The sequence below is a fragment of the Chaetomium globosum genome, genomic scaffold (assembly GCF_000143365.1).
Source record: "Chaetomium globosum CBS 148.51 scaffold_1 genomic scaffold, whole genome shotgun sequence".
In the NCBI taxonomy this organism is placed as follows: domain Eukaryota; kingdom Fungi; phylum Ascomycota; class Sordariomycetes; order Sordariales; family Chaetomiaceae; genus Chaetomium; species Chaetomium globosum.
The window spans coordinates 3253689-3273332 of record NT_165976.1 but is presented as its reverse complement, the minus strand read 5'-3'; the positions used below and the strand labels follow the sequence as shown (position 1 = coordinate 3273332).

The following is a 19644-nucleotide window of genomic DNA, read 5'->3' as shown; positions in this document are numbered from 1 at the left end:
TCCAGCCCGAGCGCATCCCTGGAGCGGCGCTCGCGCGCGGCTTGCCAGCCGGCCGCGGATGGTCTCGTACCCCCACCAGTACATGCCCGAGAAGGGGACGTCGCGCCACAGGGTGAGGGAGAGGCCGCGCCAGAGGGAGCGGTAGCCGTGGGCGGCGACCATGTCCTGGATGCCGCGGAAGGTGGAGGTGAGCGGGTTGGTCGCGGCGCGCTCGGGCACGGCCTGCAGACGGGTGCGGAACAGCTCGATGGGCGACACCACGGTGGCGGCGAGTATGCGCGCGGCCGAGCCTGCTACCAGCGGTGCGTAGTCGTCCGGCACCGCCCGCGCGATCGGGCTGCCTGCTCGGTTGAACCGCAGCCACTCGTATCCCGTGAAGTAGATGATGTTGGCCGGGATCGCCATGACCAGCGTCGGCGAGAGGCCGCGCCAGAGCGTTGTCACGCCCTCATTTGCGGGCAATCTTTGCGTAGGCCGTCGAAGGTCGAGGTGAATGTTCGTTGTTGAGTTTCTTCGACGGCGCAGGCTACTGTTGATGCGGTTCCCGGGTTCGGAATGGGGGTGCTGTTTTGTGGAAGGACGCGGGGCCCGGCGAGGCAGACTTCGGATGTGTTGTTGGTGAAAAAGACCTCGCGGCAACAGGCGGTGACGCCAAGGTCAGCCGGGCGGAAGGCGGCGCCGCCTGGAGTGGCGGCGGTCGGCAGGGCGAGCTTGGTAAAGTCGATGGCGGGTTGGGTGACGCCTTGGGATTGCCATCGAACGCGGACGACGTCGAGGGGCGTTGCTGGAGGGGTTAGTTAGTTTTTGCTGCCGCATCTGTGGGGACTTGACGGTGTTACGTGCCTAGCAAGCCCGTCAACAAGCTCCCCGATGTAGCTGAGAGCATCTTCTGCACTGCCGTGATCTCAACGGCCTCGTTCGGAAGGTCGGCCGCGGCGCCATGGTCGGATATTATGTCGTGGTTCTGACCAGCAGCTCCGTGCGCATGCACGCTCGTTGCAAATGGAGCCATCCGGTAGTCTGCAAATCTATGCGACTGTTCTCATGGCCTGGCGATGCAATTGTCAAGCAAGGACCGAGTTATCGCAGAGGCGAATACCCCTCAAGCGCAATCCGAGTCCCGCTCTTTGAATGCCGAGGTGGAGTCGAGAGTCGGTGCCAGTCGTCTTTCTTCTCGGCGGGGGGATTTCTTGAGGCGTAAGAAACCCAGATGGTTGTAATTGTTAAAGTAGAAGAATTGGGTTGTCGACGGGTTTTAGCGTTGTCGTGCTGATATGCGGAGGCGAAAAAGTCGGGTCCGAACGCGCGATCGGAGTCGGCGTCATCGCAAAAAGATGATTTTCAAACCCACCGGGCCGGAAAAAGCGGGTCGGGCAGAAGAGCCTGGAAGCTGCCGGGACAAGTTGCCAAGAAGCCGCCTCAAACCGACAGCTCTGCTTATGTCATGCGAGCTCCTCCATAGTTATAACTAGTTATTCACGTGATATTCGAGCTGCCCTGAGTCTCAATACTTTGCCAAGTCCTTGCTAGAATGGCCAAAGCTTCACTGTCTTGGCGGTGAAACGAATGGAACCCAAACAGGCCACAACCCCACCTTTTCGCTAACGACGTGCCTGTAACTGCCGGGCCGGGGATGTGGACCTTCTTCCAACACCAATCTATCCACGTCCAACTCATGCGCCCCCAGAGAAATCCCGCTTCATCTCTGTGCTTTTACCGCCCCACGCAGGCGACGTAAGCTTCATCAATCTTCCCGCTCGAAGCTTCTTAGAACATGCCGCTGCAGGGCACTTTCCGGTAGTTACTGCGCAACAATTAATTGCGAGCCGAGTTCCGAGAGAAAGGGGACGACATTCCACGCTAGCTACTCATAGTACGACGGTATATAGCAACTGTGCAAAATCATCGGGAAACCTGGCACGTGTATGTAAGCAGACAACATGGCATGCTTCGTGTTCTGTATGGGCAGTGTCCAATAATGCTATGAATAATGTCTAAAGTAGGTAGGCACCTCGGTTTGCTACGTCTCACACTAGATCTCGTCTGTTCAATGCTGCCAGCACATAGGGAGTGTAATGTTTTGTCGTCCCTTTGGTCACCGCGCCGCACCAAATACTTGTACAAGCAAGCAAATACACTCTCAATAAGTAAAGGAGAAAAGAGAACAAGGAGAAAAAGTGATGCTTTTCCTCCTCATGTCCGCACCATGGTATGCTGCAACAAATGAAACAACTCAGCATGAATAGCTATGCTCTGTGAAAATATGTTCGGTATGCTTGGCATAAGAAATGAAGCCCGTCGGCGGGGATAAACGGAGAACCGGTAGTGACTGAAGACAGGCCGATTGGGATGCAAACAGGATAGAGGTATCGCGCAAAGGAAATATCCACTCAGCAATTTCTCATCAATCACCCGACATATCATGGAAAGAAATAGTTCGGAAGCACTCCACCGCTCCCTCCCGACTCCGACCATGTCATTACCCTCTTTTCAGTGCAACTTTTCCTTCAGATACACAACCGCCGCGTACCCAGCACAGCAACCCCTGCTCATGTTGTGGTGGCACCAGGGGCACTTGACCATGGTCGTGATGGCCCCCGAGATGCCCAGCAGCTTGTCCTCAACCACCGCGTCCGGCTTGGCCATGCACTCGTAGAGCTTGGACGGCATGTCATGGTAGAACTTGCAGTTGCAGCACTCGACAAACATCTTGGCAATCGGTGCCATCCCGGTCGTCGGTGGCCGCACCTGGATTCCCGTTTGTAGCTGCATGTGCTTGGGAATTGCCGAGAGGGCTGGCGGCCGGTCCGATGCCGAACTCTTGGGTTGTTTCAAGATCGAAACTGGTGCCGCCCCGGACGGACGGGACGACGGCGTGGAAGCCCCCGACGCCGCCAGGGATGACAGCGAAGAAATCGGGGCAGAATTGGCTCGGGGCTGTGAAGGGGGTTTCGACGGAATCTGATGAAGTGGACTTGGTAGGGAGACGGGGGACGGTGGCCCGGCTGAGCTTGGAATATCGCCCAAGACACCGTGATGCGTGAGCTGTTCTGGAAGATTGGCAAAACAGGGGTCGTTGGGCATTTGTAAATCCGGAGTTAGAACTTGGGGGGATGTCGGCCCAGCGGAGGGGACTGCAGAGTTGGTCAAGGATATCGAGCCGGGCGCCCAGCCGTGCTGTGGGCTGCCGGAAGCCGGTTCGACCCCGTATTCGTCCCTCTGCGCTCCACGCTCTGGCGTTATCTCCAACTCTCGTTGCTCCGTCCGCTTTTCTTGAAACTTCTTTCTATACCGCTCTGGTCCACTTTCTTGCGGCTCCCTCCGGTCCGGATGCTCCAAGGGTCTGGGGTGGTTTCCTGACGCCGCCACCTTCGGTGATTCTCTGGACTTGATCCCATTTTCAAGCTGCTCCGAAGTTTTTATCATGTCCTGTGTTGCCCCATCCTCTTTCTGCCGCCGCTCTGTTGGAGCGAATGAGGAAACTGGCGGTCCGTTTTGCGAGCTCTGGCTGCGTTTTCGAGATCGCGGTGGGATCGATATTACGGGCTCAACCTCCTTGGTGGGGGTCCCAGATTTCGATGCCACCCTGAGTGGTTTCGGTTGTTCTACAGCCGCCTCGGGGGGTGGCGGGCTATTCGGCGACATCTCTTCGGTGTCATCCACATTGTCGAAGTTGGAAACCGTGGTCATAAAAGACTGTGCATCACCATCGATATCGATGGGCAAGGCCGTTCTGCTCCAACGGTCGTCGCTCCCCATCTCACCGCTGCCGCGCGTTTCCGAGTCGCGGACACGGGGCGTACTTGACTTGCTAGAATCTGGCGACTGGCGGAGTAGTTGTTCATCGTCCTGAGGTCCGAGAGGCTCAGGAACCCTCTTTCCAGGTCCCTTCGCGACTAGCGGGATATCTTTTGCCGACTGTGGCCGTGAGGTGTCTGGGGTTGTCGTTGATGATGGAAGCGCCGATCCGTCTTCGTAGGCGGATGAAGATGAGGAACCCTCGGATACCCGGGAGCCTCCTTGGGTACCCGTCTCGGTTGCTTTGGCTTGGTGAGAAACCGAGGCCACGGCAGCGGGGCTCTGAAACGAGTTAGCACTTTGAATCCATTGATAAGCCCAAAACGAAGAGAAGGCAATAACCTACGGAAGCGGTCGCTGAGGTGGCCTGCGATGATGTTTTGTTTTCTGTGTGGGCCGATGCTCGAGAATGCATGAGAGCCCGCAGCCTGTAGTATGGTGGCAGCAAAGGAACGGAGGATTGGGAATTCTCAACCGGGGTTTGAGCCTCTTTGGACCTGCTCAGAGCGGACTTTGTGACGTCCCTCAAACTCCGGCTTTTCTTGCCGTGGCTGCTCGAGCCAGAACCAGCAGTGGACGGATCGCTCGAGCTAGCAGAGCTTTGAGAAGTTGATGGGCGTTCGTGGTCATGGGACCGGGGAGGCCCATCAACATTCCTAGGCGATGCGGGGATGCTTCCAACCGATCCCGAAGCACTGACGTTGGAAGAGTACGGGACCGCTTTGAAGGTCAAGTAATCGACTTGGTCATTGCCGTCTCTGGCTGAGGAGGGCGTCTTGATGCCCACAAGTTTCATTGCCGCAGACCTGGCTTCTTGTGTTAGAGAGGACCGCCTCGCGTGCTGAGTTTGCCCAGGACTAGAGCTCGAGGGCGGATAGTATTGGCCAATGTCGGCCACTAGCTGCTCGTCGGCAAGACCGGCCATTGCCCGCTCAGCGACCTGCGCTCTTTGATGGAGTACATATCCGTTGCGGCGAGCTCCATCAGCGGTGGGAACTGCGGACGGGGACTCTTGTAAGTGGTTGGTGCGTGAAATCCCTTGTGCCGAAGAGTTGCCTCGGGGGCCAGAAGGAGACATGTGCCGGATCTTGGGAGTTCTCGAAGACGAGGGCGGGAATGCATCACGCGGAGACCGGCTTTCATGCTTGGATGGAGGGGATTGGGCGGGCTGCTGCGTGGAGGGTGCTGGCCCTTCTGACATGGACCGGCGCATTTCCTGCCGTGGAGCGAAGCGATTGTCGCGGAACAAATGATGGGATATCGTAGAGGGGTCGCTTGTGCCTTCGCCGTACCAACCGCCAGCGCCCGAATCAGAAACGATCTCGGCCAGAGCAGGTTGGTGCCACCGGGTTTGTTGGAGATCGTCAGCAGAGACAGTCCGCCCTACTACCTCCGGCTGATGGGGGGGCTGGCTGCCTTGAACCAGGTGCCTGCTGACGAGCAGTGGGTCTGACATCGAACGATCCGTAGCAGTCATCGCCAAAGACCTGGAATCCCGACTGGCTGTCACAGGCGGCGGCGGCGGCGGTGGTGGTGCTTTGCTTAGCCTCGACGTGCCCCGTTTCTTTGCGGCTTTGGCCTCTTTTTCGGCTTGTTCTTTTTCTTTCTTTCGACGCTCGGCTTCAAACTTCTTGTCTTTTTTTCTCTGGCCGTAACCCTCCCAGCTCGGAGACTGGCATATCGATGATTGCTCCGATTTGCCATCCTCGTCATCGTAGTGGCCATCCGGCGAGAGAAACTTCACTTGCTTCTGAAACGGCTCATTGTTGGTCGGAGTGCCGACCTCCTCATATTCGTCCTCCTCCTCGGCCTCCCATTCGTCCCGGCGGTTCTGCCGGAAGTTACCGGCTCCCTGGGGTATGGAAAGGGATAGTGAGGGTGGAATAACGGTGCGTTGCGTGGCCCTGACCATCAGGAATTGCTCTTGTGGGAATAGAATGTCCGGACGTTCAGGCCGAGGCGGAGGGCCGTCTTTGAGCTGGGTTGGGGATTGGGACGAGGGGAGAAGGAGTTTGGGACCTTGCGATTGCTCCGTCTATGAAGAAGATGCGAAGGGCAATGTTAGAGAGACATAGCTCGGTATAAGACATGCACAAGGTACCCAAGACACGAACCCAACCAAGAAGCAAGCGGTGAGTGCAGCTGGGGCGGGGCGAAACGCACCTTGTATTTCTTTTCGAGCTCCAGCATTCGCTGGAAGCTGCTAGACTTAAGTAAGTCTTCCGTTCTCCGCTCGATTTCAGCCATGGCCGACTTGGGCAAAGCCCCGACGCCATACGGGGAGAACAGGATGTCCATGGTAGCGGTAACGGAGGTGAACGGCGATAGAGGGAAACGTGTAAATAAATACGGCCACCCTCGCCAGAGGGAAACCTCCGAAGAAGGAGATCCAGTGAAACTAGAGCAAGATACGGAGCTAAGTATGTACACAGAGGCTTGGAGGCAAGAGTGAGGGCTGATGCTCTTGAAAAAGGTCCCGGGAGCTCCGTGTGTCCGCGTCCAAGGAGGGGGTGTGTGGGAGAACAAGACAGGCAGACTGTATAACCCCGGTCCTTGTTGGCGACGCTCGATCCCGGGCAGGGTACAGACATGCTATGATCTCCCGCAACTGACGAAGCAAGTGTCTGAAATTCGGGCACGCGTAGCCGCAGCTGGTGGGTGAATGCACCGTGTCTGGGGCTACGGGTAAAATGCCTTGTCGCTGGCCGGTCTTCACCCGGTGGCGAGCTCACTTGCAGGTCGCAGTTCTCCTGCTGGCGGTTATTGCATACATTAGACGGCCCCGCTGGGGGTAGGATTGGCGGGATGTGCCTCTCCAGGGGGGGGTTGACGAAGAATAAAAAGAAGCAGCTCGCTACTTTGCAGCTTGCCTTCGCTCCGAGCCGCAGAAGAGCACATCATGGTCCTTGCCATGCGGTTCCACCAGACGTGCAGACACGCAGCACGCAGGCAAGAAAATATAAATAAACAAATATAAAAATTCGGTAGGCCAGGGACGTCCAGTCGGTGCAGTGCGGTGTGATGCGGTGCGATGCGGTGTGACTTGTATCCCCATCGCTGCTGTCTGAAAGGGAAGTTAATGTTAGTCAGGAACAGCGAATGCAGGACAACACGAGGTCGCCGTGGGCAGCAGCCAGTCAACGTGCCAAACCTAGGGACCCAAAAACCAGTCTCGGGACGTTGGGGGCGGCGTATTGCAGCTGCGTGTTATGTGACCTGTGTTCTCACTTCCATTTTGTTCGAACGATGTATCACAAAATCCAGCTGCCCAGGTGAGAGGGGTAGAACGTACAAAGTGACCGGGTGGCACAAACGGAGCCGCGAGGTGCAGAAACGAAAAGCATTGAAACCCGGGAACGGCCCGGGTTTTAGACGAGATGGAAGTTTACGGGAAGGAATGCAAGCTGAGAAGTGAGCTATCACTATCGTCTACCTAGGGAAGTCACGGCTGCATCAGCTGATTCGGACTAGGGAGTCATGGATGTTAGGAAAGGCACATCTGAAGTTGTGTGTCAAGTGTGTCAATGTAGAGCAAATAGAGGGAAGGCTTCCATAGGTTGAAGGGCCTGAGCTCAGAGATGGTTCTGAGATGGCTCAGGTGGCCCTGATCGGGACCCCTGCAGCAGGCTGAACCCCTGCAGGGCTTAGCGCTCCTATCAAACCCAAAGGGGTCGGGCTTGGCACTATTTCTCTCTCATCTCATATTTCAGCAGTCACACAATAAGCTTTCTTCGCGCTGCATCGATCGCCGCCGCCGAGCAACCAAGAAAACGACCCAAGGCCTTTCCCTTCGACACCGCACATACAAGTATGGCTTTTTTTTTTCTGAATTGTGCCGGACGCCCCGCTTTGTTTCTGCCCAGCTGCCCGTTCTATTCCCAGTTGGAAGCGAGACAAGCTGGGTCCCACGGGTTGTCCCTCCGGCCGACCGAAGCACCTTCAGCTTCCCTGACGGCATACCGAGCAAATATCACCCAACCATCCTGTCCCGACTTGACACCGGGCGAGACCAGCCCAGAGCCTGCGCAAGACAATACAGCGTGGTACCGAGCACGCCCTTTTCGGGGGATTGGTAAGTCTTGCGAGATTGGCATGCGTGGATATGCTGTCTCACGCTGGAAACCACTACCTTCCCTGGTTGCCGCGCGAGTCTAGGCTCAGGCGCAGGGCGATGGCGATCCTCGGCGCGGCAAGTTTGACGCCGGATTACCTGCAAGGAGACCTAGGAGGACTCTGAAGCGAGTCTCTCCCACGCACTCCAAGGGCGTATTCGGGCGAAATATCTCGGCCTGCGCTGCCATAGCTGCCGCCGTCATCGCCCGTGACACCTTGCCCACATACACGGCCGGAGAGACATGGGATGTCCGGCCATGGCGCCATCCGTCATGTGCAACAGCCCTCCCATCGATACCACGGCCCGCGCCCGGCCGTCGCGCTGCTTCAGCTCCTTAGGTCAAAAATACGACCTCAGCTGCAATCATCTCTCCCCGGTCCCCCCTCGCATGCCGCCCTTAGGAAATCCAGGGCTAGGCATTGGGAGCCTGAGACATCGGCGCCGCTGCAGGCCTCTCACGGAGCGCCGAGTGGTGCTACTGTGCAGTTCGTTGTTCGTCACCCATGCAGATCGGATCGAGCCTGGGCATTCGCTCGGCAGGTCTAGGCAAGTGCTTGATTGAGACTGCGGTCCCGGGTCACAGCTCGTGAGCGATTCATGGCACTTTCTGAGACCACTCTAAACATTCCCCCATAGTGATCCGGAAGTTTGGCACGGGTTGCCGAACCCGCCACCGTTCCATGGTTTTCCTGGTCAGAGCAAGAAGAGATATTATCCAACACTTCTTCCAGCACGCGGAAAATAATTCCCCGCTGCAGCCAGCATCCGGGCCCTCGGGATGGTGGCTTCGACCCGCTGAGAGAAATATTCATAAATTGGGGCTTACGTGTCCGCCTACAAAGTCCTCGCTCTCTTCCCGCCCCCATCTCCCCACTTGCCTGAGTTTCCCTTCTTCTGTCGTCTTCCACCTGAGCACGATGGCACGGGATTTAATGGCTATTGGTTCTACCGACATGCCACGGCCCCGTGGGGAATGCCTGCGCTGCTATTCTTAACAGGCTTGGGCCAGTTAATATGGGCGACCTCAGCCGGCATTCGGCAAGCGTACCAAGGGCGAGCCTTCTAGTTCTGCCGGTTTAATGACTGGCCCTCCACTGGCCCAAACCTCTTCCCTCTTGCTAACCAACAACACTCGGACGAGGATCCTGTTGGATCGGCACCCTCTACATTGCAGATCATTACCACGTTTTGCTTACTGGGTACAGGAGTCGCCCGCGAAACCTGAACGAACGATTTCAGCACGGCACCCCCGACGCATCTTATGTCCGATGTCGCCCAATACTTCGGGCCTGGCGGCGCGCTTGCCGCACACACACGTCGCTGCTGGACATTCGCATCGGATTTCGGCAGCCGGGGATCGCCAAGCTAACCAGGCGAGCCAGGAACCCGTCAGGCAATGACACCCTCCTGACTGCCCAGGACGGGCAACCGGCCATTCCGCCTCAGATATCGCGCGATAGAATCCTGGCTAGGCGATTGATGACACCAGATCTCGTTCCCTGGACCCTGGTTCATCAAGCCCCTCGGCGAAGCTAGCGATGCGTCTCGCTGGAACATGCTTCGGAGACGCGTCGAGAATTCGTTGGGGATCTTTAACCGGGCTGCGACCCATTTGTCGTCAGGTCGGTGATCAGACACGGCCTCGGTTTCGGAGTCTGCGCTGCCTAGCAGCTGCTCGTCCGCCCATGCCTCGGCAAACCTGGTTTGCGGCGCGGGCAGCGTGAGCTTGAGGAACTCAAGTGCCGAGTGCACTGTGAGGCAAATGGCGCGCTTGGGGTCTACGATGGTCTTCATGAACAACGACATCCAATTTGGATAAAGAACCGCAAAGTCGGTCTGGGACAGGTGTGTCGATCCTCGGATGGTCGTCATCCAGGAGAGCGTGTCTGCCGCCCGGGCTTCGTTGCACACCTGTTCGATGCAATCGAAGTTCTCGGCCCAGTGCATAAAGGCCTCACTACCGATGGACAGCACCGGCTTGTGGACCGACTTATGTTCGGTGCATTCCGGCGTTGCGGGGCCCCACGGGTCGAGCAGGATGCCCTGGGTAATCCAGGCAAGCTTGTCGGACCTCAACGCCTGAACCGTCGTCGCGCCGCCGAAAGAGTGGCCCATCATGGTGACGCTTTCTAGGTCCAGCCGACCTTCCCAGTCTCGCCAGTCGATGCCGCGAAGGCCGATCGAACTGGAGCCGATGTGGCCCACTTCCCGAAGGTTGTCGCGGCGCACTTTGTCTCCGCTCCCATTGTTTACCAATCCCATGACGTAGAACGCCTCCTCGATCTCGGCTAGCCTCATCTCGATCTGTGCCCCGCGCAATTCCTTGTCGACCCCATTGGGGTTGTGTGGAGAGGTATCCTGAGCGTTGTCCTTGGGAACGAGGTAGTCGATCTTGTAGTACGGCCGTATCTCGGTGTTCCTCTTCCTCCGTGTCCTACGGCGCTTCTTCTCATTCTCCGGCGGCCCGGCCGACTTATCCACATCCTGACTCTCCAGATTTTCTTTCTTGCCGGCCTTGTTGACAAAGGTCCGAGCCCCACTCCCGTCGCGGTGTTCGACCGCCACCACCACCAACCCAAAGCTAGCCAGCTCGCCACAGATAGAGCTGTACAGCGTCCGCGACCCCCCAAGACCGTGGCTGAAGATAACCACAGGAAACCGCGGCTTGTCACATACCCCCTCCTTATCCCCCTCCCCTTCCACCAGTGTCTCGCCGCTCTCGTAACCGCCGGCGCTGGTCGTCGCCTCGCCCTGTTGCGCTGCCCCGATGGCCGTGCTCGTGCTGGGCCATCGCTCGGATAGCTGGGCGTTCCGGTACGCGGGTAGCTTGGTGAACATGCTTGTCGAGGCCATGTAGGCGGTGACGGGCCAGTGGGGGACGTTGAAGAACTTGGCGTAGCCTTTGCATGTCGCGCCGCGCGGACGGGGGAGCCATGGGACCCGGCGAAGGTGTGGCTGCTTTTGACCGTCCCGTTCTATCCTCCGTTCCTCACCCTCCTTCTTGCTTTCTGTTTGAACTGACGCCCGGTCGCCATCGCTGGCCACCCGCTCTCCGCCTCCTAGGACCACCGCTGCTGTCGCCGCCCTACCCTTCTTAACCGGCCCCCTTTTCCTATCGTTTTGGGGGTCGAGGTCTGCGGGGTAGTACACGGCAAAGAGCACCGTGTCGAGCTTGAGCGCGAACTCGCCGTTGCGCTTGATGTGTGGCGCGAAGGCGCGCGGGCGCCGTGCCGGGAGCTCGAGCTCGAGAAAGCCGACTTGGTAGGGGCCTGTGTAGGGCGGCAGGGCGTGTTGCACGCGGTCGCGGGGGGTTTTTCTGGGTGGGTTGGGCATTTTTTGTAGGCGTTTTTTTTTATTGATTTATTATTTGTGGTGTTGTAGGAGGGCGGTCGCTGATGGTTAAAATCGGGAGGATTAGGGGGCGTGTTGTTGTTATTCGTGTTATTGGTGTTATTGTCGTGAGCGCCGGTGGTTTTTAGGGGAGGATTAACGCAAGGGAGGTGAGGTGGTAGGAATGTTGGCTGCGAATTCCACGGTTTTGAATTCCAGTGGCGTCTGTCCTCTCCCTAACATGGACTTGTAGTAGTCTGGCAAAAATAACAGCCAAACAGATGAGAGCTGTTTTTCAGTGGGTAAATAGATTGGATTTATCTGAACTCTCGTGAGCTCTTGCCTGGCTGGTTCCAATTCAGGTACGCATGACGTCATAGAATCTCGTTCCTGGAGGCCCGCTCCGGAACTTCGGATGACTGCCCTGGTGGGTTCCTCACGCTTGCTGCCATGTCGCGCTCTCCCTTTAAGGTACCGTACCTATGAATAAATCTCAAGCTTGGCCGTACTTGCCCTGTAGGTGGTGGTCACTGTGCCTTATCTTTTAGATCATGAAATAGCACAAGAAGGAAGGTTGATTTGCAGATTCGAGATTTGCAGATACTCCTTGTCTTGAACTAAGCGCAACACAGTACCTAGTCGGACTTACACCTCTCAAGCGCTGCCACCAGTCCCCCAAACCTCTTTGACAGACAAGGCAAAGTCCCTAAACTTCCTAGGCACTGACCCCGTTACAGCTAAAATTACATCGTTCGTTCGGTTCTCAGAGCCATTTTTAACGGACGTGTCCATGGCGCTCATCATCCTCGAATAGTCCTCGGGCATCCCAAAGGACTGGTGGCGCTGCTCGAGCTCTTCGGGCGAGAGATCGACATGCACAATCTTTCGACCTAGTACTTCACTGAGGATGTTTGCGATCTAGAATCGTTTAGTTATCGCGGAAAATATTTCAACACCACCATTACGATGGAACGTACCTCGCCATAAGAAAGCAACTCGGACCCCAGAACCAGATACTCAGAGTTCGGCGCCACCTCATCCGTCAAGGTTCGCACGGCAACGGCAGCAATGTCGTCGGCCGACACCCACGGGATCTTGGCATCGCTTGTCGCCGAGTACACCTTGCTATCGTTCTTGATACCCTCGACATGAAACGGTAGGTCGGCAAAGTTTTCTACAGCACGGCCAAGTCAACAACCACCCTCGTCACTCACGCACACACACTCCAACAATTTTGGACATATAAGAAACCGGAAAAGCCCTCCAAAAGGGAAGGGAAAGCACATACGTTGAAACCACGTCGGGCGCAACGCAGCCCACTCCACCTCGCCGCGCTGGCCGAGCTCGCGCAGATAGGCGTGCACCTTGCCCATGGCGGGCCCGCCGGCCTCGATTGGCGACGCGCTCAGCAGCACAAACCGCGGCACGCCGCGGCTGCGCGCCAAGTCGACAAAGTCGATCATGGTCTGCTCGGCGCCGAGCGTCGGCGGGGCGATCAGAAAAACGGCTGCGATGTTGGTCTTGTTGTTGTCCGTGGTGGAAAATAGGTCGTCCCAGGTGTCGGTGTTGTGCCAGTCGAATGGGACGGGCTGGACGTTGGGGCCATCTGTTTTGGGGGCTACTGCATTCTTGCTGGTGTTGCGGGAGGCGACGAGGATGCGGTGCGGGTGCGACGAGGCCGCGAGCTGGCTGACTATGCGGCTGCCGACAGTGCCTGTCCCGCCCAGAACGAGAATGGCGGGTTGGGAGGAGGTGGGCATGATGGAGAAATCTTGGATAGGGCAATGGGAGGGATGTTGATGTTGTTCAGACGGAAAGTGAAAGTGCCTGTCTACGTTGTGAATGTAAGTTGTGCAATCTTGCCTGAAAAAGGGGGTTACTATTCTGTATATTTCACACTCGACGACGCTATGAGCTCATCAATCATGAGCTCATCGAGCAGCAGCCAAGAAGGGTTCGGTGCAACCCACACCCCAAGTTGACCAACCAGGGGCTTCCCTCTGCCGTCGAACTGCCCGATCCGGAGCTTACGTCATAAACTCCGGCGCACTAAATCCGGCAGGGTCCACTTTCACCCGGTGAATTGTGGGGTTCGGCCGGAAGTTGACGGCGTTATGGGGCGGTTGTGGTGATTGTTTGTTCGGGGATTGGGACTGTATTATGAATCCGGCAGAACTGATGCGCCGGCGACGTATTGGAACACTATACAAAACAGACAACGACTCCTGAACCCCTTGGCTTACACAACCAAACCATCCAATACATCACCACTGGCTACACCACGCTGACGACATTTCGATACTCAAAATGCCTTCCTACGACATCCCCCAGTACCTGCTCGACAGAGCCAACATTCACGACACCGTAACCAAAGTGGTATGCACCCCTCACCCCTTCCCCCATCCACCCACCAACAACAACAACAAAACCACCCCCTTAATCACCCCCCGATCCCATCCATCCACCACCCCCCAACCACCCCCCCTCCCTCCCTCTCCCAATTAACCAACCAAAACCAATAAAAAAAAAAACCAAACAGCCCCTCTACTACGACACCATCAACCTCCCCGCCCTCCAAGCCGAAGTCTACGGCCCCTCCATCGAAATCGACTACACCTCTGTCCTCGGCGGCACCCCCTACACCATCTCCCGCGACGAGTGGATCACCCAGGTCGGCGCGCTGCTGGATGCCTTTAAGTCGTCGCAGCATGTTACGTCGTAGGTTTTTTTTTTTTTTTTTTTTATCCCATCTGGTCTTGTCACGTCTCGTCGGTGGTGTTATCGCTGTTTTGTCGTCGTGTCGTGAGTGACTAGCTAGCTGGGTGGTGGTGGTGATGGGGTGGGTGGATGGTGGATGGGGGGTGTGAGGGATAGGATATGTGCTAACTTGGGGGTTGTGTTGTAGGGGGATTATCGCGCACCTACCGCAGCCCGGCGAGGGTGTGACTCGGCCGGAGAAGGTGCTGGTGCAGGCGCAGGTGTCGGGGAACCTGATCGGCAAGTTGCAGGCTGGGGCCAGCGGGGAGGCGCCGTTTATGCAGAACGGGGTGAGTCTCTTATCTCTTTTTTCCTTTTTGTGGTAAACTCCAATATGTTCGTGTCACATGTCGGCGGGCTGACTGTCGTTGTAGGGTCTCCTCGAAGCCGAGCTCCAACGGGACCAGGAAATCGAGGCGACGGGGGAGAATCCGTGGAGGATTACCAAGTACAAGGTCATCAAGAAGTGGGACAAGGGCGACCCGAAGGTTTTTGATTTCGGGTCAAAAAACTAGAAAGATGGCTGTCATAGGTGTATGGAGCTGCGAATGGAAAAACAAATGCATGGTCTGGTATATTCCTGGGTATTCCTCGCCGTCATCAACACAGCCAAACTCAAAACAGCAAGCCAAAAAAGTATCATAAATCTCCCACCACACCCATCCCCTCATCTCCCCCCTCAAACACTACCACCCCTTGGACGGCCCTGCACCACTCCCATCCCCACTCATCTTCAAACTCTCCTCAATCGCCCTCCTCAACTCCTCATCCTCCTCCTCACCCCCGTCCGTCACCCCCTCCTCCGCCAAACTGGCCTCAGCCGCCTTCCCCTTCTCCGTCCCTACGCCGGACCCAACCCCTAAGCTAGTGCCCGTCCCCGCCCTCGACTTTCGATACTCGGCCTCGGCTAGGCTCTGGCGCTTGACATATTCCAGCACGATCTCCTCCTCGGTGCGCTGCCGTTCCGCCTCCTGCTCGCGGCTGCGGTGCTCGCGCTCCGACTCCTCCATCGCCAGCCGCAGCTGTTCTTCGTCGTCGTCGTTACCGTCGTTACGCCTCGTTTCCGCTTCGTTACTCTGGCGGGCGCTGCCGTCAGTGGTGGTAGTGGTGGTGGCGGCGGTGGTGGCGGGAGGGAAAAAGGGGATATAGCCTGGTAGTTCCGCCGCTGTGGGGAGTTCGAACTGGCCCTGCTCTGCTTGGGGTTGGGATTGGGATTCGCCAGGGTCGGCGAACCAATATTTCTGGTTTTGGTCCATCTCCTGCTGCTGTATGCTCTGCCGCACGGCCTCCTCAATCAGGGCCTGGTACTCCTCGTCCGAGATGTTGGTCCACTCCCTCGTCTGTCAACGCACCAGCCTCCGAGAGCGGCCGCGGCGGATGGCGGGGTTTGATCTTCTGGTCGGCAGATCCAGCCGCTGAAACTCGGGCACTTGACCGGTAGCCCCCCTGAGGCGGCGGCTGCTGCTCCATGGCTCTGCGCATCTCCATCACGCTCGCCCTGACCGCCGCCTCGACGCGCGCATCCTCCGCTTGATCGCCTGTCGAGGTCTGCACGACCGACTGCTGAATGGCTCGTTCCAGGGATTCACGGTCTTCGAAGGTGAAATTACTCGATGCGGAGCTGGCTGTGGTGGGCGGGAAGTAAGAGCTGCTCCCGGCAGCCGTGGGGGCCGTGGTGGCCGTGGTAGCCGTGGTGGCCGTGGTGGCCGTGGCGGCCGAGTTGCTGGTGGCGCTGCTCCCGGCCCGCCGTCTGTTCCACGGTCCCCTAGGCAAATTCAGCAGCCCAGATCTGGCCCCTTCACTGCCTCCCTCCCACAGCTGCTGCTGCTCCCCCGGCGCATCATCCACCGCCACCCCCTTCCCCTTCTCGCTCTCCCGCTGCTTCAGCAGATAAAACCCCTTCAGATCGTCCTTAATCGTCTGCCACCGCGCCAGCACATCCGCCCTCTCCTCAGCCGTCGCCGTGCCCCAGTCCTCCTCTCCCTGCAGCACCCGCGAGGTGATGATATAGTTCATCGAGCTCCGGGCAAACATACCCCTGACCTCTGCCCGGATCCCCTGGACAGTATACGCGGGGATGGCAAAGATGGCCCCGGCATTCTTCAGGAAAAAGCCGCCGATGCCCTTCCCAACCCCTTTCACAAACCCTTTACCGCCCTCTTTCTCGGCCCCCTTCCACGGCTGCGTGAAGAGTCCCGACGTACCATCGTAGAGGCCGAGGCCAAACTCTTTGCCGGCGATGCGCATGCCGCTGACGAGACCGGTGACCTTCTCCGGGGGGCGCACTGTGTCGTCGTTGTAGAGCTTGGGCGCGTTGCGGAAGCCGCGCGCCAGACCCATGCAGGTGTTGCCGTAGAACTTCATTCCGGCGCCCACAATGCGACCGACGCCCTTACCCGCTGCAATGGCGACGTCTAGGTTGGGCGTGGAAGCGGTTGGGGTTGACGCGGAGCCCGGTTCGGGGGTCGAGGTTGAGCGGGGAGGGGGGGCCGGGGAGGTGGCTGAGGTGGAAGGTCTGGGGGAGTGTGAGGTTCCAAGTGGATGCGAGGAGAGGGCGGTGCTTGGCCCGACTGCGGGGGACTGGATCGAGAGAGACTCAACTGAGTCATGAGCGATGGAAGGAGAGGTGATGCTAGGTGTCGCGGAGTGGGTGGGTGCGCGCCTCTGCGACGAGGAATCGGAACCCGACACTACATCGTCTGCTTTCGCCGACTCGTTTTTGCTATCATCGGCCTTCTCCTTGCCTTTCTTCCCCGTCTTGAAGACTTCCCGGGGAAAGTCTGCCATAGCCATGGTAAAGGCGCCAATATCGCCGATGAGTGCTGAAACGACGGCGGAGATAGGATCCCAGGGTTGCTCCTCGGTGTTGTACTCGATCGGACGGTATCTGTAACGGTTAGCCGTGCACCCCGATGGTCATGCGGAAGAACTTACAGCTTAAGATCTGTGTATTTCAACAAGCCCTGCTTCACCAAGGCCGCAGTGGCCAGCGCGCTCAGCCGGACCTTCGATCTCCTCACTCTCCAAACCGCCACGCGGCTTGGGGCCAACGAACACCTCATATTATCCGTGTTCAAAAACTGATGGAAGCTCTTCCCTCCAACGTCGGCGCCCTTCTCCTGCTTGATCTTCGCGCCCAGTTCCCGCGCTCGGGCCTGAGTCTGGGGCAGCACGGCGTGTTCGATAGCAGCCGCCAGAGTCTCAGCCGTCAGCTTCTTGTACGGGATAGGCGCGGGCCCGGCGCCGGCTTTCGCAACCATGGAGCCCCAGAATATCTGGTCGCCAAAAAACGGCACCACAACCGTCGGCCGGCCGGCCATGATGCCCGCAGCGGTGGTCCCGGCGCCGCCGTGGTGGACGACGGCCGACACATGCTTAAATAACCAGTCGTGAGGGCAGTTGCCAAGCATGAATACGCCCTCGGGGACACCAGCTGCATCTCCACCTATTCCACCCCAGCCTTTCGATACAATGGCTCTTACGCCAGATTTGAGGATGGCTTGGAAGATGGTCTGAGTGAGGCCGTCCGGGTCGTCGACGACGATGGACCCAAAGCCGATATAAACGGGTGGAGGCCCGGCTGCGAGGAAGGCGGCGAGTTCTGGATCTGGGGTGTAGTTTGATTCGAGGTTGAGGAAGTAGAAGCCGGATACGGTGATTTCGGGTGCCCAGTCAGCGGGCTTGGGTGTCAGGGCGGGTGACCAGCAATACGTGGCGGGAATCCGGAGGCGGTTGAGCAACCCCGGTGCCCACATTAACGAAAGACTTTCCAGCTCGAGGACGCTGACTCTAAACCGGTTGATTACGTCTCCGAGCCCCTGCCATGTCATCATCTCGACTAGGGCATATGAGACGTAGTTTGTGATGGCAGCGTCCGTGTCAGTGGCGACAACATCAGCCAGGGGGTGGGGGAAGGCTTTGGTCGGCGTCCAGGGCATTCTATTCCGGTTGTCAGGTCAGTTCCGACTCGTGAGGGTCGAGGAGAAACACTCACGTAAACATCATATGTAGTGGGATCCCCAGCTTTTCAGCAATATGGACGTGAGCAAAGCTCGGGGGGTTGGCAATGATGGCGTCTGCCACAAACGGGCGGACTCCCGGATCGCCGGGCAGCACAAACCGCTCGTCCAAGGGCTCATCCCTCCTGTGCTGTGGCGGCGCAACACCCATGCCATCACCGGCCTCGATACAAGACCGCCAGCACCCCACGAGGATTTGCTCAATTTCCAGGCGGCGCTTCTTGATGTCACCGCTCTTCAGGGTATCCAGGCCGGGCATCAGCCCCGGATTTTTGACCATGAAAGCCATCAGCTGGGCCGGGTCTCCGCCGATGTTGAAAAACTCTAGCCCGTTCTCCTCGACAAACGAGCGGAAATTGGCGTGGGTGGCCAGACGCACGCGGTGCCCGTATGTGTCGCGGAGGACTTGGCCTAGCGCAACGAAGGGCTGAACATCCCCTCGGGATCCCACGATTTGAATCACCACGTTTAGGCGGGGCGGCGGCGTCTGACCAGGTTGACCACCCAAACTCGGCGGGATGTATGCTGGTGAGGAGGAGGCCGGCAGGCTCAAGTGGCCTGAGAGGGTGAGGCTAGGAGCTCCGAGAGGCGATGGTTCTTTTCGTTGATATGGATATTTACACGACCCTCGGCTTGGGTTTTACGTCAGTATGCTAGGCAGAAAAAAAATCACAGGACGGCCTTGGCTCACTTGTAACAGCCGCATCAGCGTTGAAGCCGGCCTGGGAGAACTGCAACTGGTCATGGTGCTCGCCGTAAGCTGGGGGGGCAACGTCGAGATCCGCGTCTTCGAGGTCTTCGGCGATAGGAACTGCGTTGGTCCTCCCGGCCCGGTTCGCGCCCGTCACTCTTCGTTGGAGAGGTACCTGGGTCATATTGAGGAAGGTTTGGGTGTGACCCTAAAAGAGGGTTTCCGAGTCGGAAAATGGCCTCACGTCCCCCACTAGATTTAAAGAGGGATGCTTTTACGGAGGTTGAGTAAGTAAGATGTTGATGCCCTATCACGTAACTCAAGCTTCCATGATGCGCGTGTGGCGAGCAAGAAAAACTGAAACTCGGTGAATGCAGCCTGGTGAAATTTGACGCCAAATGTGTGTCGTCGTTAACGGGATGGCGGTGACTTGACTAGAAGTTCATTCGAGTGAGGTGAGATTCAATGTAAACGCGGGGCCTTGGCAAGTTATTGGGCGGATTGGATCACTTCTTGGGTGAAGGATTTGGTGCGCTCGTTGTGGAGGAGAGAGACACACAGAGAGGGGTTCGGCGTATTTGTGGAGGTAACCTGGAAGGCAGCAACTCAAACTACAATAGGAAAGCACGAAAGGCAGTCCGTGGTGTCATAGTTTGGATGCTATTGGTGAAACATCACAGCAACGGGAACGGATGCTTGAAATACTCTCCAGCGGACCATCGTCATGAGGATCCCTCCTGGTAAGCCTGGCTCAAGCTTGGTTTCCTGAGACAAGCTTCCTTGGGCTGATGGGCCAATCACCCAATGGCCGCAACAGTTTGTGGCGATGCCTGACCAAGGATTCAGGTCGATGTCGCTTGAATCGAACGCTTTATGGACACAGTGCACAGCCACCCCGATATTTCACCTGGAACCCCTGAGGTGATGCAAGCTAC

General features: G+C 57.6%; 7 protein-coding genes across 7 annotated transcripts in view; 2 read left to right on the top strand and 5 right to left on the bottom strand.

The window, feature by feature from the left end:
* CHGG_01055 (uncharacterized protein) overlaps positions 1-405 on the bottom strand; it is a gene marked incomplete at both ends in the record, with an annotated part of 1079 nt that extends 674 nt beyond the window's left edge. The window contains one exon of the mRNA XM_001220275.1: positions 100-405. Coding sequence (XP_001220276.1) covers positions 100-405 — 306 coding nt within the window. The remainder of the gene's footprint in view (positions 1-99) is intronic.
* A 2085-nt stretch (positions 406-2490) lies between these two features.
* On the bottom strand, positions 2491-6096 carry CHGG_01054 (uncharacterized protein; the record flags this gene model as incomplete). The annotated part of the gene is made up of 3 exons (XM_001220274.1): positions 2491-4080; positions 4145-5833; positions 5962-6096. The coding sequence occupies 3 exons, from the start codon at positions 6094-6096 to the stop codon at positions 2491-2493; spliced, it is 3414 nt and encodes a 1137-aa protein (XP_001220275.1).
* Positions 6097-7044: 948 nt separating this feature from the next.
* On the top strand, positions 7045-8250 carry CHGG_01053 (uncharacterized protein; the record flags this gene model as incomplete). Its single annotated transcript, XM_001220273.1, has 3 exons — positions 7045-7070; positions 7807-7870; positions 7954-8250. The coding sequence occupies 3 exons, from the start codon at positions 7045-7047 to the stop codon at positions 8248-8250; spliced, it is 387 nt and encodes a 128-aa protein (XP_001220274.1).
* A 1051-nt stretch (positions 8251-9301) lies between these two features.
* Positions 9302-11245, bottom strand: CHGG_01052 (uncharacterized protein; the record flags this gene model as incomplete). Its single annotated transcript, XM_001220272.1, has 1 exon — positions 9302-11245. The coding sequence occupies one exon, from the start codon at positions 11243-11245 to the stop codon at positions 9302-9304; it is 1944 nt and encodes a 647-aa protein (XP_001220273.1).
* Positions 11246-11896: 651 nt separating this feature from the next.
* CHGG_01051 (uncharacterized protein) lies at positions 11897-13002 on the bottom strand (the record flags this gene model as incomplete). Its single annotated transcript, XM_001220271.1, has 3 exons — positions 11897-12160; positions 12220-12416; positions 12531-13002. The coding sequence occupies 3 exons, from the start codon at positions 13000-13002 to the stop codon at positions 11897-11899; spliced, it is 933 nt and encodes a 310-aa protein (XP_001220272.1).
* Positions 13003-13549: 547 nt separating this feature from the next.
* CHGG_01050 (uncharacterized protein) lies at positions 13550-14514 on the top strand (the record flags this gene model as incomplete). The annotated part of the gene is made up of 4 exons (XM_001220270.1): positions 13550-13618; positions 13782-13960; positions 14148-14289; positions 14374-14514. 4 exons carry the CDS (start codon positions 13550-13552, stop codon positions 14512-14514), a joined length of 531 nt encoding a protein of 176 aa, XP_001220271.1.
* Positions 14515-14685: 171 nt separating this feature from the next.
* Positions 14686-18893, bottom strand: CHGG_01049 (uncharacterized protein; the record flags this gene model as incomplete). Its single annotated transcript, XM_001220269.1, has 5 exons — positions 14686-15300; positions 15422-16886; positions 17057-17938; positions 17994-18615; positions 18710-18893. The coding sequence occupies 5 exons, from the start codon at positions 18891-18893 to the stop codon at positions 14686-14688; spliced, it is 3768 nt and encodes a 1255-aa protein (XP_001220270.1).
* Between the last annotated feature and the right edge of the window lie 751 nt (positions 18894-19644).